At 47.0% G+C, this 14,561-nt stretch overlaps 1 protein-coding gene across 1 annotated transcript; it reads right to left on the bottom strand.

Moving 5' to 3' along the window:
* Positions 1-213: 213 nt before the first annotated feature.
* Hsp90b1 (heat shock protein 90 beta family member 1) lies at positions 214-14,203 on the bottom strand. Its single transcript, XM_075954639.1, has 18 exons — positions 13,728-14,203; positions 12,707-12,809; positions 11,873-12,014; positions 11,299-11,415; positions 10,066-10,397; positions 6,880-6,991; positions 6,615-6,734; positions 5,746-5,862; positions 4,773-4,910; positions 4,610-4,687; positions 4,444-4,509; positions 3,606-3,875; positions 3,169-3,414; positions 2,557-2,693; positions 1,788-1,866; positions 1,542-1,697; positions 1,148-1,273; positions 214-517 (listed from the first exon to the last, which is right to left on the bottom strand). Exons 1-18 carry the CDS (start codon positions 13,774-13,776, stop codon positions 488-490), a joined length of 2,418 nt encoding a protein of 805 aa, XP_075810754.1. The 5' UTR covers positions 13,777-14,203; the 3' UTR covers positions 214-487.
* Positions 14,204-14,561: the final 358 nt, after the last annotated feature.

Raw genomic sequence — 14,561 nt, 5'->3', positions numbered from 1 at the left:
AAGATAGTATTCAGTTTTCCCTTCCTGTCCGGATTCCGGAAGGCTGTTACATATTCTGATCTCTGGAGGGAATTATTTGCATGCGTTCCACCTTGTTAAGTAAGAAAGACATCTGAAAAAGCACAAGCCACCAAACCCGGATAAACCCAGCAAGCACGAACAAGAAAAAGTATTACAGAATTCCTGCTTTGTGTCATGAGAACAGCCAGTGGGTATTTGGGACCTTTTTTATTTTATACACATGACAAGATTTTACACCAATAGTCAGTTAAATAGTACAAATTTACATTCATGAGGAATGTTAAAAAAAAAACCCAAACAAAACAAACTCAACTAAAAAACCCACTTCTTCCTGTGACCCATAACCCCAACATTTTACAGTGCAGGGGAGAAGGGGCGTGGGGGAGCATCCCAAACAAGTCTCTGAAAAGAAACGACTAACATTTCACATTCCCTCTCAGCACAGGGCCCGTGGTGAGAGTGTAATTTACAGTTCATCCTTCTCTGCTGTAGAGTCCTGTGAAAACAAAAATCAGAAGACGTTCACAGACTAGCCGCTAACCCTTACAGGAAGGCTCACATTTAAACTGTTCATATTATTTTCTAGGTTTTTTTGAGATAAGGTTTCTCTAGCTTTGGAGCATGTCCTGGAACTAACTCTGGTAGACCAGGATGGCCTCGAATTCAGAGATCCGCCTGCCTCTGCCTCCCAAGTGCTGGGATTAAAAGCGTGCACCACCACCGCCCGGCTCATACTATTTTGTTTGTAGTTGTTTACTGGCCAAATAATTTAAAACCCACCAATATCAATGTCTAAATCTAAATAATCAAAACCTAAAAATACCTAATGTTAGCCAGGCATGGTAGTGTACATCTTGAATCCTAGCACTTGGGAGGCAGTGACACAGATTACAGAGTATCCTATCTCAGCACTCCCCACTCCCCGAATGTTTCCTCAAAGGGGGCAGCACTCTGTGTGTGTGATCCATCTGATCTTGTGAATGGTTGGATAAAATAAAGGAATAAAACCTTCCCCCAAGCTTCTGAGCTAGGTATCACATGCCCACTCTACATGGACTGACCCCAGTGCGATCAGCTATCAGAAGTCTATCTGCTAGCCTCAGTCCAGCCCCACTCTCCCCCAGACCTTTGCTGTTTCCTGTTCTTCTTCCTCTTCCGTGCCGGCATCCACCTCTTCCTCTTCCTCTTGCTCTGTGTCTTCTGCCGTGTCATCTGCTGCATCTTCAGGCTCTTCCTCCGGCTCTTCCTCTACCTATGGGCGACATCCATGAACCTGGTAAATGCCTTCCATCCATTTTCATTTTGCTCTTCAGTTTAAGATTCTAATGGGAGTTTTAATAAGAACTGTAGTAAATCTTTGTTAACGGGGAAACTATCAGAAAGGAAAACACAGGGATGTTCTCCATTTCACATTACTCCAGGGGTTCAGGCATGGAGTAAGTTATTTCTTACAGTGAAAACTAAAGCTTCTCAAACAGTACCACTTAATTAAAACTTGCGGAAGAGCCACGGACACAAACCTGTGCTTCAGGGTCAATGTTGAGACTGAGGCGAAGCATTCTTTCTATTCTGTCTCCATATGCCTTGGTGTCTGGTAGAAGATACCCTGACCGAAGTGTTGCTGTTTCAAACAAAACTACAGCAAGGTCCAAGACAGTCTTGTCATCTTCATCTTCCTGAGAGAAGGCACGTTTGGTCAACGTTAGTATTCTGAGTTATACTGCAGCTCAGTTTAGACAGGCAGGAGAGGGCACACCGCCACTCACCTTAACCCGCCGCAGCATGTCTTTGATGAGCGGGTGTCTGGGATTAATTTCAAACGTTTTCTTCTGACTGGCATAGTAACTGTTCAGAGACAAGTTGAACAATGGTTAAGACACCAATTTTAGGGTCCACATGCCTAATGTATTCTAGCTTTAATTAAAGAAACACTATTGCTTCTCCTAACAGGAGGAGTGGCCACGTTTAGGTTAAAAAAAATGAAATAAAAGGAACTATTTAATGATGACTCCCAAGTAACCAAGTTCTGCTGGGATAAGGAATTGGTTTAATGTCTTCTTCATCCCCTAATACCTTAACTGAGTCATACGGTGATGGGTGCTGCTAAAGGATATATGAGCCCCTAAAGATTCACTTTTTAAATTAAAAGAAATTAAATGAAGAGTTTGCAGTGTGTTCTGTACATTCTCATGTTAATTAGCATTTTCCTGGTGACTTCAATGATTTCTGCAACTCCAAGGCCAGAGGATTGATCACACATCTGTCTGGTGGGTCATGATGCAAACATGGACACCATCCCCACCCCAGACAGGGCTTCTCTGTGTAGTCATGGCTGCCCTGGAGAGAACTCGCTCTGCAGACCAGTGCTGGGATTAAGGCATATGTCACTATCACCTGACCTATGGATGTTATTCTTAACCCAAAGGGAAAATAAGGAAGGTAAGGATGATAGATGGAGCAGATTAGAAAAATGTACATTTGCACAAAGAAGGACAAGAGCTGGCACCATGGTAGGGACATTCCCCAGGCACTTACTTTGTAGAGATGTCCTTGCCTGTCTGGTATGCTTGTGCCTTCATAATCCTCTCCATGTTGCCAGACCATCCATACTGGCTGGCCACAAGAGCACAGGGGGATTCTGTGAGACGCTGTGATACCACGGCCTTTTCAATCTTAGGATAGAAACGTTAGACCCGAGTGAGCATCAGCAGGCAGGCAATGCATCCACCACCCCAGATGATAGACAGGCACTCAGATCAGGAATGACACTCGAGTGACACTGACTTAATCTGTTGTTTTTGTTTGGTTTTCAGCTACAGATTTAAACTTAAACCTGTAAAAACTTAAGGCAAAATCAGTAAAATCAGTACTGAGAATAAGAAACTTCTCTAAGTTGCAAGCTCATTCCAGCCTGTACTAAATCTGACTCTACTGCTGCTGTGCAGGGCTAGGGCCCGAACCCCGGGTCTTCGGCACAGCAGATGAAGGGGTCACTGAGCTGCAATGAGTTTCCTGTTGGTACCCGAGTACCTGAGGCTACAAAGCACCACTCTCTACAACCGCTAGTGGTCGCCAAGGCAGCAGGTGTAGACAAGTTTGTGGATAACTCTTGAGTGTAGATACTGGAGTCTGCCCTCTGCACAGTACCTTGTCCTTAAGGGCCTTGTCTTTCATCCAGTTGAGCAGAGGCTCGTATTCCTTCTCTGTTGCCTCCCGGTTTTCCTTGGTTTTCTCGCTCTCATCAAACTTCACGCCTTCTTTGGCCACGTTCTGGAACCTCTTCCCATCAAACTCAGGAAGGGCCTGAATGCAGTACTCATCCACAGGCTCCGTGAGGTAAATAACTTCATAGCCCTTCTTCAGAAGTCTCTCAACAAATGGGGAAGATTCAGCCTATAAAATTCAAGGAAGCGTGTTTTTAGAGTTCTGCCTTGGCATATTAGCTGCATGTGTCTCTACAGCATTAACTACCATATAAAACAAGGACTTGAGGTGAGTGTCCTTCCCTCTAGTGGCCATGAAAAGCTAAACAATGAACCTCTTCCCCCAAGCACTGACTGCCCAGCAGCAGCATCTCATCTCACCTCCTTCCTGCTTGACCCAGCCATGAAGTAGATTTTGTCCTGTTTTTCTTTCATTCTCTCTACGTACTGATCTAAACTAGTAATGTCAGTTGCGTGGTGAGAAGACTGGAACCTAAGAAGTTTAGCGAGCCTTGTTCGATTTGAGTGGTCTTCAATCACACCAAGCTTGATGTTGGTGCCGAACTCTTTCCAGAAGGTGTCATTGTACTTCTCATCTGCAATCTTCTTGATCATGTCCAGAGTCTTACGGACAAGCTTCTTCCTTATCACCTACAGAAAATGGCAATCTGGTTAGTAAATCCTCGCAAACCTTTGTAGAGACCAGGAAGGCAGCAACTGAGACAGCAGAACCATCGCCACTGACTGAGGGACAGGCAGCACACGGCACTCCTTCAGAGGGAGTTAGAATTAGTGTTTGTAATGCTCACCCCACCTAGTCTTCTCCTTACTGCGATGCTGGTGGGAAAGGGCCTTACTGAGGGTCTTCCAGGTGACCATGAGAACACCTAACTTGTTCAGACAGCAGGTGTGTATGTGCGCCTTTAAGTTCTGTTGTATTCAGTGTTGGGGACGTGTCAGCTGTGAGCCCCAACAACCCCAAAGTAAAGAAAGAGTTCCTTTTGTGAGATGGAACTTCACGTTAAGGTAGATGGCCTAACACTGTTAATGACTAGCATGACCTCATGACCTCCCTGCTGAGATTACAGGCGGCACTGTCAGGCCTGCCGAGTCCTTCTGGATGGTCAAAGACTACCTAAGCACAGAGTTAGGTTGTTTTCCTCACAGAACATCCTTGTACTCCGACTACAGGGCAAAGAACCCAGCTCCAAGTCCTCACCTTGAGTAGTTTATGCTGCTGAAGAGTCTCACGGGAAACATTGAGGGGGAGATCATCCGAATCCACCTACGGAGAGCAAGATGCCCACTGAGTAACCAAACAGAAGACCCAACCCTGCTAAACTCCCACTGCTCTATGCCCACGCACCCAATCTTCAGATACTTACAACACCTTTGACGAAGTTCAGGTACTTGGGCATCATATCGTGAAAGTCATCTGTGATGAACACTCGGCGCACGTACAGCTGATGGGGACAGAGCAGAGTCACCTTTTGGACATCATGCTTTTAAATCTTAAACTTAGTTGACCATACTTAAAAGCCCACTGACCTTAATATAATCGCTCTTCTTGGATCCATATTCATCAAACAGACCACGAGGAGCAGATGTGGGCACAAATAAGATTGATTTGAAGGTGACCTCCCCTTCTGCAGTGAAGTGGATATAAGCCATGGGGTCATCACTTTCCTGTGGAAGTCCTTTGGTTATTCACGTCATAGGAAGCAGCAGCACAAAGGCTTGCGCTGTATCACCCCCACAGCCCCTCACCAAACCAAACCAAAGTGTGGAGGTGGCCGAGAGAATGGCTAATGCTGACTCCGTGAGGGTTTTTTGGAGGAGGACTGCTAATAACACCACTACTGATGACATGACATTCCATTTCTTCAACACAGGGACCAGAAGCAATAAAACTAATTCTACTTTTATATTCTTAGGAGCCAAAATAATTTGTCAGTAAAAGACCCCAGAGAAACAGATTCAGTATCACACAGGACGGTGACGTCTGACAGATTCAGTGTCACACAGGACTGTGACGTCTGACTGAAGGGAACTCTTTGAAGGTCATAGTACAGCCATTCAGTAACTCAGGTCCTGTTTTATGTTGGAACCCGAATGCCTACCTATGTAAATGGCTCTTAAGGGTTCTGTATCGTTTCTCAGGCATCTGGTGAGACCTGCAGATGACTCATCGCATACACATACGCACACACACATATATGATAAAGGTAACTAGTTTAGTCCTAAGTGTCTAGAATAACCCTTGGCTTCTGTACTGCTTCATTAACAAGACGTGTCATGGAATGAACTACTCTCAGAGACTACTCCTAACCAGACACCACTCTCCAAGGTTCATGTGAAATTTAAAAGGATTTTGATTGCAAAGTCAGAAAAATTAATTTAAATTTCATGACTGTTGGCCTCCATACTCTTGCAGTAGACATATGGTTGGTTGTTATAATTTTTTTGCATTATCTTTATGCTGATAATTTTGTACAACTCATTAATAACTTATAGATTTTACCTTTGAAAATGATTTGTAGAAAGCTTTGTATTCATCTTCTTCTACTTCTTTTGATGGTCTCTGCCATATCGGTTTGATATCATTCATAAGCTCCCAATCCCAAACAGTTTTCTCAACCTAAAGTTAGGATATTTGGTAAGTTTCTTTTAGCACTCAATGGTTAACCTACAAGTGACCATAATTTGCTATCTCATATGGATCCTACTTATTAGCTTTTTTAAAATATAGGTTAAGTTATGGCATTGTGAACCGGATTAGCCTCAGCCTTTCAATTGCTGGGATTGTGGGCTAAAAGCGAAGTCTCTCACTCAGTAATGAGCCAGTAATTAACAACAGAAGGAAAGCAGTCAACATCACAAAGTCAACAATTTCCAGCAACACTTCTACTTTCTCTGCTCCTAATCAGTTAAGAAAATGTTTTGATAATTAATCACAACATGCTAAAGAGGACACAGAAAGCTTACAGGATCTTAAGATTCAGAACACAGAAGGCAGACTTAATACAAAAAGTCAGAAGGTTTATGCAGAGGATTTACGACTATATATATTCCAGGATAACACACAGCACACAAAGGCCCTGTTTCCCCAGCCCCACCCACAATGAAGCTCCTAGGGATGGAAAGACGGTTGTGGTGAGCACTGACGGACTGGAAAGTGGATTCCCAGCCTCTACCCTGTCACTCACAACCCTCTCTCTCACCCGTTTCAGAGGATCCAACACCCTCTTCTGGCCTGCATGGGTACCACACACGCAGTAGTGCATATATACATGCAAGCAAACCACCCATACACTCAAAAACAAATCAGTTTTTAAGGACGGAAGCTCTCCTCCTGCAGACCCTAACACCGAGGCTGAGAGCCAGGCTCACTTTCTTAGTCTTTGGTTTCTTCTCTTCTTCCTCCTCCTCTACTGCAGCTTCATCATCAGACTCTTCCTTCTCTTCTTTTGCTGCCTCATCTTCCTCCAGGGGCTCCTCCACAGTCTCGGTCTGTTGGTACAGAAAATACAACTATGGTTAAGCCTGCTGGTTTAATCCCGACCATCTACAGAGCAGAAAACACTGTAAAATGAAAGATCTCCACACAACATACACCCGCCTGTCAAGATTATGCATGACCTTTCTTCAGACTGACCTTGCTACTCCACACGTAGATGGGGAAGTTGATGAACTGAGAATACTTTCGGACGAGATTTTTAATTGTGTCCAATTCAAGGTAATCAGATGCTTCTTCCTTCAAGACAAGACTGAAAGGAGAACAGGCCATCAGATGCAGCTTGCCCAGACTGTCTAGACTGTTACTTCCTGTTACAGGCAGTTCTGTGCAACGACACTGATAGGAAGCAGCCCCTCCCCCTGAGAAGGCTGTGAGCTAAACATAACATATGGGGGGACGGGAACATCCCCGTTCCCTCAAGTAGACAAGTGTTTTCATTACAAAGCAAAAAATCTGATGATGTTGGAAATTTTCATTTCTTAAGGTGAGAAACAGTTAAACATCGTTACTTTCATAGACTTAGACTGTCATTCTAGAACCAAATGGTCAAGTATTTCTAAATAAAAACATGCTAGTACAGTACTTGCTCTGCAAGCTTGAAGACCTGAGTTCGATCCCCGGCACCCATCAAAAGCTGGGCGCAGTGGGGTGCACTTGTCACCCAGAGCAGGACCCTGGAGCTGACCACCCACACCAACCTAAACAAGCTCCACTGCAACCGTCTCAGAGGAGAAAAAGTTCCTGACGGAGACTTAAGGCTGGTTTCTGGCTCCCATCCACAAGCACGTGCACAACCACACCCCCACCCAAAACAGAGAGAGGAAGAGGGCACACTCTTGAGCACTCAACAGACACACGACAGTAGCTATACTGCACAGTGCTCTACAAAGAGAGAGGAAGAGGGCACACTCTTGAGCACTCAACAGACACACGACAGTAGCTATACTGCACAGTGCTCTACAAAGAGAGAGAGAGGAAGAGGGCACACTCTTGAGCACTCAACAGACACACGACAGTAGCCATACTGCACAGTGCTCTACAAAGAGAGAGAGAGGAAGAGGGCACACTCTTGAGCACTCAACAGACACACGACAGTAGCTATACTGCACAGTGCTCTACAAAGCTCTACTGGCGGCAGCGCTAGTTTAGCAAGGCTTATTTTCCTTATCCTCCCCCACCAATCAGAAACAAGTCATGGCAGACTGCAAACACAGCAGATTCACCTGGCCAAAAGGAAAAGCTTCTTGGGGGGTGATGGTGTACACTTTTAATCCCAGCACTTGGGAGGCAGAGGCAGGCAATCTCTGATTTTGAGGTCAGCCTGGTCTACAGAGCGAGTTCCAGGACAGCCAGGGCTACACAGAGAAACTCTGTCTTGGAAAAATAAAATAAAAGCCTCACAATCTAGAGGCTCCTACTACCAACAGGATATGATGCAGGTTTTCTAGGGTAACAAGTCTCTGCTCACATATACTGTGTCTTGGTGATGTGCAAAGTTCTGGCAGCAACTGGAAGCTGTTGCTTAGACAATTAAGAGGAAGTATTAAGAGTCAATTTTCAGGCTGACAAGATGGCACAGCAGACAAAGGTGCTTGCCTCTAAGCCTCAAGACCTGAGTTACATTCTAGGGACAGAAGGTGAAAATAAAACAGTAGACAATGTCACAGCACTGTTGACCCGGGCTACAGTCAGTCCTGCAGGGCTGTTTGTGTATGGCTGGTGCTGTACTGATCGTGTACTGACCAATTCCTGTCACTGCTCCCTAAACAACACAGCATCACCACCCAGGCTGTCACTGCTCCCTAAACAACACAGCATCACCACCCAGGCTGTCACTGCTCCCTAAACAACACAGCATCACCACCCAGGCTGTCACTGCTCCCTCAACAACACAGCATCACCACCCAGGCTGTCACTGCTCCTAAACAACACAGCATCACCACCCAGGCTGTCACAGCTCCCTAAACAACACAGCATCACCACCCAGGCTGTCACTGCTCCCTAAACACAGTAGAACCACTTAGACAGCGCTTACACCGCACTAAAAGTGGATGGAGTATCCAGGTGACTGAGAATATGGGAGGACGCACAGGTTCTATCAAACGAATGCCGTTTATTGGACGTGGTGTCTGCAGGCAGAGGGATTCTGTGCTTTGTAAGAAGCTGCACTGCTGAGAATGGAGTGTGGCCAGGAGCAGTCCCCCTCCCCCGCCCCACTCGCACACTAACATTTATGATGTGTACGAGCCAAGTCTGGCTTTAAAAGCTGAGGAAGAACATGGTAAAATAAATCAAGAGTGACCAGGAGGGATGCTACCAGATGCCAATTCTCTGACCTCCTCACAGTTCCCAGAGATCTCCTCAGGCTGTCAGTCAGTCAGCAGCTGACTGAGGGGTGAGCACAGACACAATACTGAACTGGCTCATGTCTTCTCTCCCTTCTTCCCCATTCTTCAGCTGGACCGCCCTGCACTGCTCCTGGAGCCTTCAAATACAGCCTGCTTGCTGTCTAGAGTATCCATTCCACAAAGTCTCTGATAACTCTTCCTGAATGTGGGCATCCCTCAGCATGCTTTCTTCCTTGTCACTTCTAAATTATTCTTCATACCCTAACGAGCCTGAGCCCTGTGTGACATCTACCCTATTTCCCATCTGAACCCCAAAGCATACCTAACGAGCCTGAGCCCTGTGTGACATCTACCCTATTTCCCATCTGAACCCCAAAGCATACCCTAACGAGCCTGAGCCCTGTGTGACATCTACCCTATTTCCCATCTGAACCCCAAAGCACACCTGGCATTCACAAGGATGGGCGACTGGTGATGCAGGACTTGAAAAAACGAAATCTTACCGAGGGAAAGAAACCAGACCTGTTGTATAGTTCCATTTGCTTTACTAACCAACCACCGTGCTATGAAACTGTCCCAATGTATCTGAGGCATTATTACAGTTACTACCCTGATAATCTTGCCAGTCTATTCCTCCACGAACATCTGCCACATTCTCTATTATCCAGGCTTCTTTGAACAACTCAACCTCCTTCTCTAGTCTGGAAAGCCCACAGAGCTACCCCTTTTGTGAGGTCTCCCGTCAGCTTCTCCCTTGGGAGAGCTCACTTCCTATTTGTGCTCTCTGTGTACCACAGCAATCGTAACTTTTGGTACCCAGACCTCTGCACATCTCAAATCTTACTTCCAATGCGACAGCAATTTCCCCATTTTATGGGCTAGAAAGCCAGGGCTCGCAATAAACCATGTGCTTAGAAAGCTGTAACTTGAGAGTCGGGATCCCCGATCTATTGGTGTCCGAGTCAGTGATACTCACGTGATTGTTGTCCCCCGTCCTAGTGTGTTTCCCCGTGGGTCAGCGATGACAGAGAATTCATTGGAGTCTGATTCCCAGATGTGCTGGGTGTCGTTGTTGTGTTTGGATGTGACAATGACCTTATCTGCTACAAGGAAGGCAGAATAGAAACCGACACCAAACTGGCCGATCAGTTCAGAAGTTGACTGGCCATCTTCTTGTGCCTCTGTCATTTTGTTTAGAAACTCGCTTGTCCCAGATTTGGCTATGGTGCCGAGGTTTTTAACCAACTCCTCTCTGGTCATTCCTACACCAGTGTCTGTGACATGCAGCAGGTTCTTCTCTTTATCACACTGAAAGCAAGAAAAGAACCAGAAAGTCAGGCTCCTTAATATTCACATTATGCCAATGCCAGGCTCTCATGGAGAAGTTCCCAGCTTGGTCCCAACCAACTCTAGACAGAGATGCGCCACTTCACGGTCTACTCTACGACACTTTTCAAAAACACACCCTAAGAGCACATTGCTTTACATTTTTAAGCGCAGTGTGTTTAGGAAAAATAGGCAGAGACTTGTTTAATATCAGAGAACAGATACTAATCCAAATCAAACATTTTGAAGATAAAATCCCAGGAAAACTATTTCACAGAAAACAAAAGGACTAAATTTGAATGATGCCCGATTTTGGGATTTGTGATCATCAATGTTCTTCATTAAATAGTCCTGGCTGTCCCCAGGAGCCTGGTAGGATGTGCATGCATCCATCCATCCATCCACTGGCCATGTGATCATTTCTGCCCAGTCAAGTTACAAGTGGGAGTGGAGTGTGACTTTCAGGCTGAGGCTTTAAATTGACGTGCGACCCTGTGCACCGTGGCAACCAGATCTAGATACTCCAGATGGCTGCTCAGTCAGCCTGTGGAATGACTAAGCCCAGGACTTGGCTGCCTTCTCCTAAAGGGCCAGGTAGTATCCATTTTTGGTTTCAGGAGCCATAAGGCCCTGTTACAGTGATCACTGCCATCGTAGACAAGCATTCACAACATAACTAGCACGACTGTATTCCAATGTCTAACGAGAATAGGCAACGTCAGATTTGTCCCACAAGCAGCCCTAAGACTTGCAACCAAACCCACTGTGACTAGCAAGTCATTTTCCACTGTATAATAGAATATTATACCCACTGTATCCAACTGATGGAGAGCCTGGCTTCTGAGCATCCACTTTAAAAAGGAAACAGTTGAGGTAAGCTTACCTTAATCTTGACTGTCAACTCTTCATTTCCCGCAAGTGCGTTCTCATCAGTCAGAGAGATGAGCCTAATCTTGTCTAAAGCATCAGAAGCATTTGAAATCAGTTCTCTCAGGAAAATCTAGAAGTCAGATTAACACTGAGATTAACCCTCCAGTACAGTAATTTGTTGGTTTCCATGCCAAAGTCCTCATTTCTCCCCCAAAACATGAAAAGACAAACTCTTTATGGTACAGGACGGCTTCACTGTCCTCATAAAAAGCCAGGCGTGGCTCTTTATAAAAAGGACTGTGGCAACTACAAGGGAATACTCTCCTCCCACCCTCCGTTGCTACACCTCACAGCTGGGCCTGTGTGACTGCCCGAGGCAGCAGGCCATAAGCATATTCTGAGCTAAAAGGCAAGACTGGGAAAGCGTCTAATCCCCCCCTTCCCTAAACAGCAGCAATTCTTATTCATTTCTAGTGTGTTTTTAAACTTTACAATCACCATATACTTAAATCTTCACAATCCACTACGAAAGGCTGCAAGCGCTACCACAGGGGTACAAACTGCTGTCCTAAGCCTGTGACACCCACCTCTTTATTTTTGTACAGTGAATTGATGATCAGTTTCATCATCCTATTAACTTCAGCTTGGAAGGCAAACTTCTCAGACTTCTCTCTAAGTTCTCTGATCTGGGATGCATTTAACCCGTCCAGCTGAATAGCTTCTTCCTCCCTAAGGAAATCAAAGCAGATAAGCAAATACTTAGCATTCATTCTTAGGAGCGTCTCCAGTCAGGAAAGAGGGGCCTCTGAAGACTGTCTCGCTAAAGGGTGAAATGTACGCCTTTATAAAATGTCACTAGTGCAACAGCTCATTTTCATGACAGTAATGGGTTGTTTAACACTCGGGTGGAAATAGTTCTTAAAATTCCTAGGAAACAAACCCAGCTATCCTCTACTGAGAAGCAAGTTTCTCATGTATGGCTGCTCTCACAGTGAGCATTTTATATTACGGTCACTAATCCCTAAGAGGCCAAAATTTAAAACATTGTTCACCCATTGGAGAAAGTGTATTTCAAAGTTACTGGCCTAAGTTCTTCAACAAAGGAGCTAAGCCAATGTCAAGTCTTTTGTCGGTTTCTAGAGAGTTCCCAGTACGAGCTGTACAGCCTGCAGTATCCCGACCATCTATTTTCAGATTCTAGGCTTCTCCCCAGAACCTCACTCTGCTTTCCTTCTTGACTCAGCAGTCGCTCTTTGCAGCAGGAGAGATTTCTGTAGGCAGATAACTGGGTCCTCCTAAGAATTCCTGATTACTTTGTATCACTGGCAACTGGCTGTTCCTCAGTTTGGAGCAGGAAGAAAAGCAGCCCCTGTGTCCCACAGACTTCCAGAGCTTATCAACACAGTTTCAAATGCACCAACCTCTGCACAACTTCATCATCTGTCCTTGAGCCTTCTCGGCTTTTACCCAAGTCCTCTTCCACCGTCCCATCCACATCGACTTCATCATCAGCTCTAACGAACCCTGAGGAAGGAGGTCAAATAAAAAACTCTCAAACACTACTGCTTCCTCTCCTCCGTTCAAAGAACAAGACCAAACGGGGCAACAGTTAAAGTTAACAAAATTCAACAAGATGTGGGGATGTACTGATTTTAATAACCAGTGTCAAACCTCAGAGTTAGTGTTCTGAGGTTTAAATGTAAATACTCAAGACCCCCAGGAGACTCGGGAAGACCAGGCAGTTATCACTTCTGTCCAGCGTTCCTCCGAAACGAGGCAGTGAGTGACACAGGCCCCACCGACACTCACACGTGTTGCACACAGCGTGGAGGCCTCTACACTGGCTAAGCAGAACCGTGGGCCTCCCTTAGTTATCACAGGTCAGAATGCAAACAGGGTTTGTGCAACTTCTGGAGAGGGGAACCGAAATCCGGCCCCAGAGGGAAGACGTGTCAAGGACTGCGCTCCAAGCTCTTCGGGATCGGACAAGGGGCCACCGCCACGACGCTGGCCTGAGGCCCCGCGCTTGCAAACCCTGCTTCGGGAAACGGAAACACACTTCTGAAGGATCGGAGAGCAGGGGCCGGGGGTCCTCAGGACGTGGTGGTCAAAGGTCGGATCTGATGACAAAAGTCTTTAGGGAGGGGCCCACGCAAGGCTCCCCCGGGAGGAGAGTTCGAGAGGCCGCGCCCTGCCAGCGAGACTTCGGGGAGCGATCCTGCTCCATCCGCAAGGCATTTAAATGTCCCGGCTCCGAGTGGCCTCTTCCTAGAAGTCTCGGGGCAAGCATCATCATCACCCGAGTCTCCTTAGAAGGGAGACGGCCCCCTGCACCCTCTGCAGCTCCTGGCGGCCCCCTCCCAGGCTCAACGCCCCCAGAACGTTCGAGAAGCGGTCGCGCCGAAGGTGGGGGGGGCCACCCGCTGATGCCCGATCACTCACCGAAGGTCAGCAGGACGCAGCAGAGGCCCAACACCCACAGGACCCTCATGGTGAGCGGACGGAGAGTCGCAAGTCCTATTCAGTCGCAGGAGCCGCCTCCGCCCCCCCACCCCGAGTCCTCAGGTCCTCACACCTCCAGCCGCGCGGTCGATCCGCCCACTAAACCGCGCGCAGGTCGGGCCGCTTTTTCACCCCGCTGCCTGCGGGCGGGGGACGGGAAACACGAACACACCAATCGCGCCTCACCACGCACTCTCGGCACCCAATGGGGACGCGCGGGGGGGACCCCAGCCCACCAATCGGAACTGTCCAGGTGCGGTGCCCGATGCCCGAAGCGTGGCTCCTTCCGATTGGGCTTGGCCAGCAGCTTTCCTCCAATCGGATGGCTCCGCGGGCCCCTCACACGCCGGGCCACCCCTTGGCCTGGGAAGCCTTGGCCTCCGAGGAAAACCGTCCAATGAACGCAAGCGCAGAGCACGTCCGTCCTTTCCTAGAGGTCCCGGGGAACCACTTCCGGCTCCTACAGAACGTTTATTCCGTGACTAGGGGAAACTGTAGCCAAGACAACGCATTTTTTATCCTTTTCCCGTCTGCGACGGGGGTCACGTTGGGAGCCATTTCAGCCCTACGTTCGCTGTCACCTCTCTGTTCGGCGTTGTTTTTCGAAATAGAGGAATATGTAGGGGGTTGAATACCCTCTCTGGTGCGTGTGGATGGTGGGGGGAAGAAACTACAGTTCCCGGCATGCAATGCGCTAGGCTTATGAATGCTGGGAGTCGTAGTCTTTGGCATCTAAGCCAGTTTGGCGTAGTTTGGTCTTTGCGCACTCTCCTG

The sequence above is a fragment of the Microtus pennsylvanicus genome, chromosome 20, assembly GCF_037038515.1.
Source record: "Microtus pennsylvanicus isolate mMicPen1 chromosome 20, mMicPen1.hap1, whole genome shotgun sequence".
In the NCBI taxonomy this organism is placed as follows: Eukaryota; Metazoa; Chordata; class Mammalia; order Rodentia; family Cricetidae; genus Microtus; species Microtus pennsylvanicus.
The sequence above is the reverse complement of the archived record's forward strand: the minus strand, read 5'-3'. Positions and strand labels throughout refer to the sequence as shown.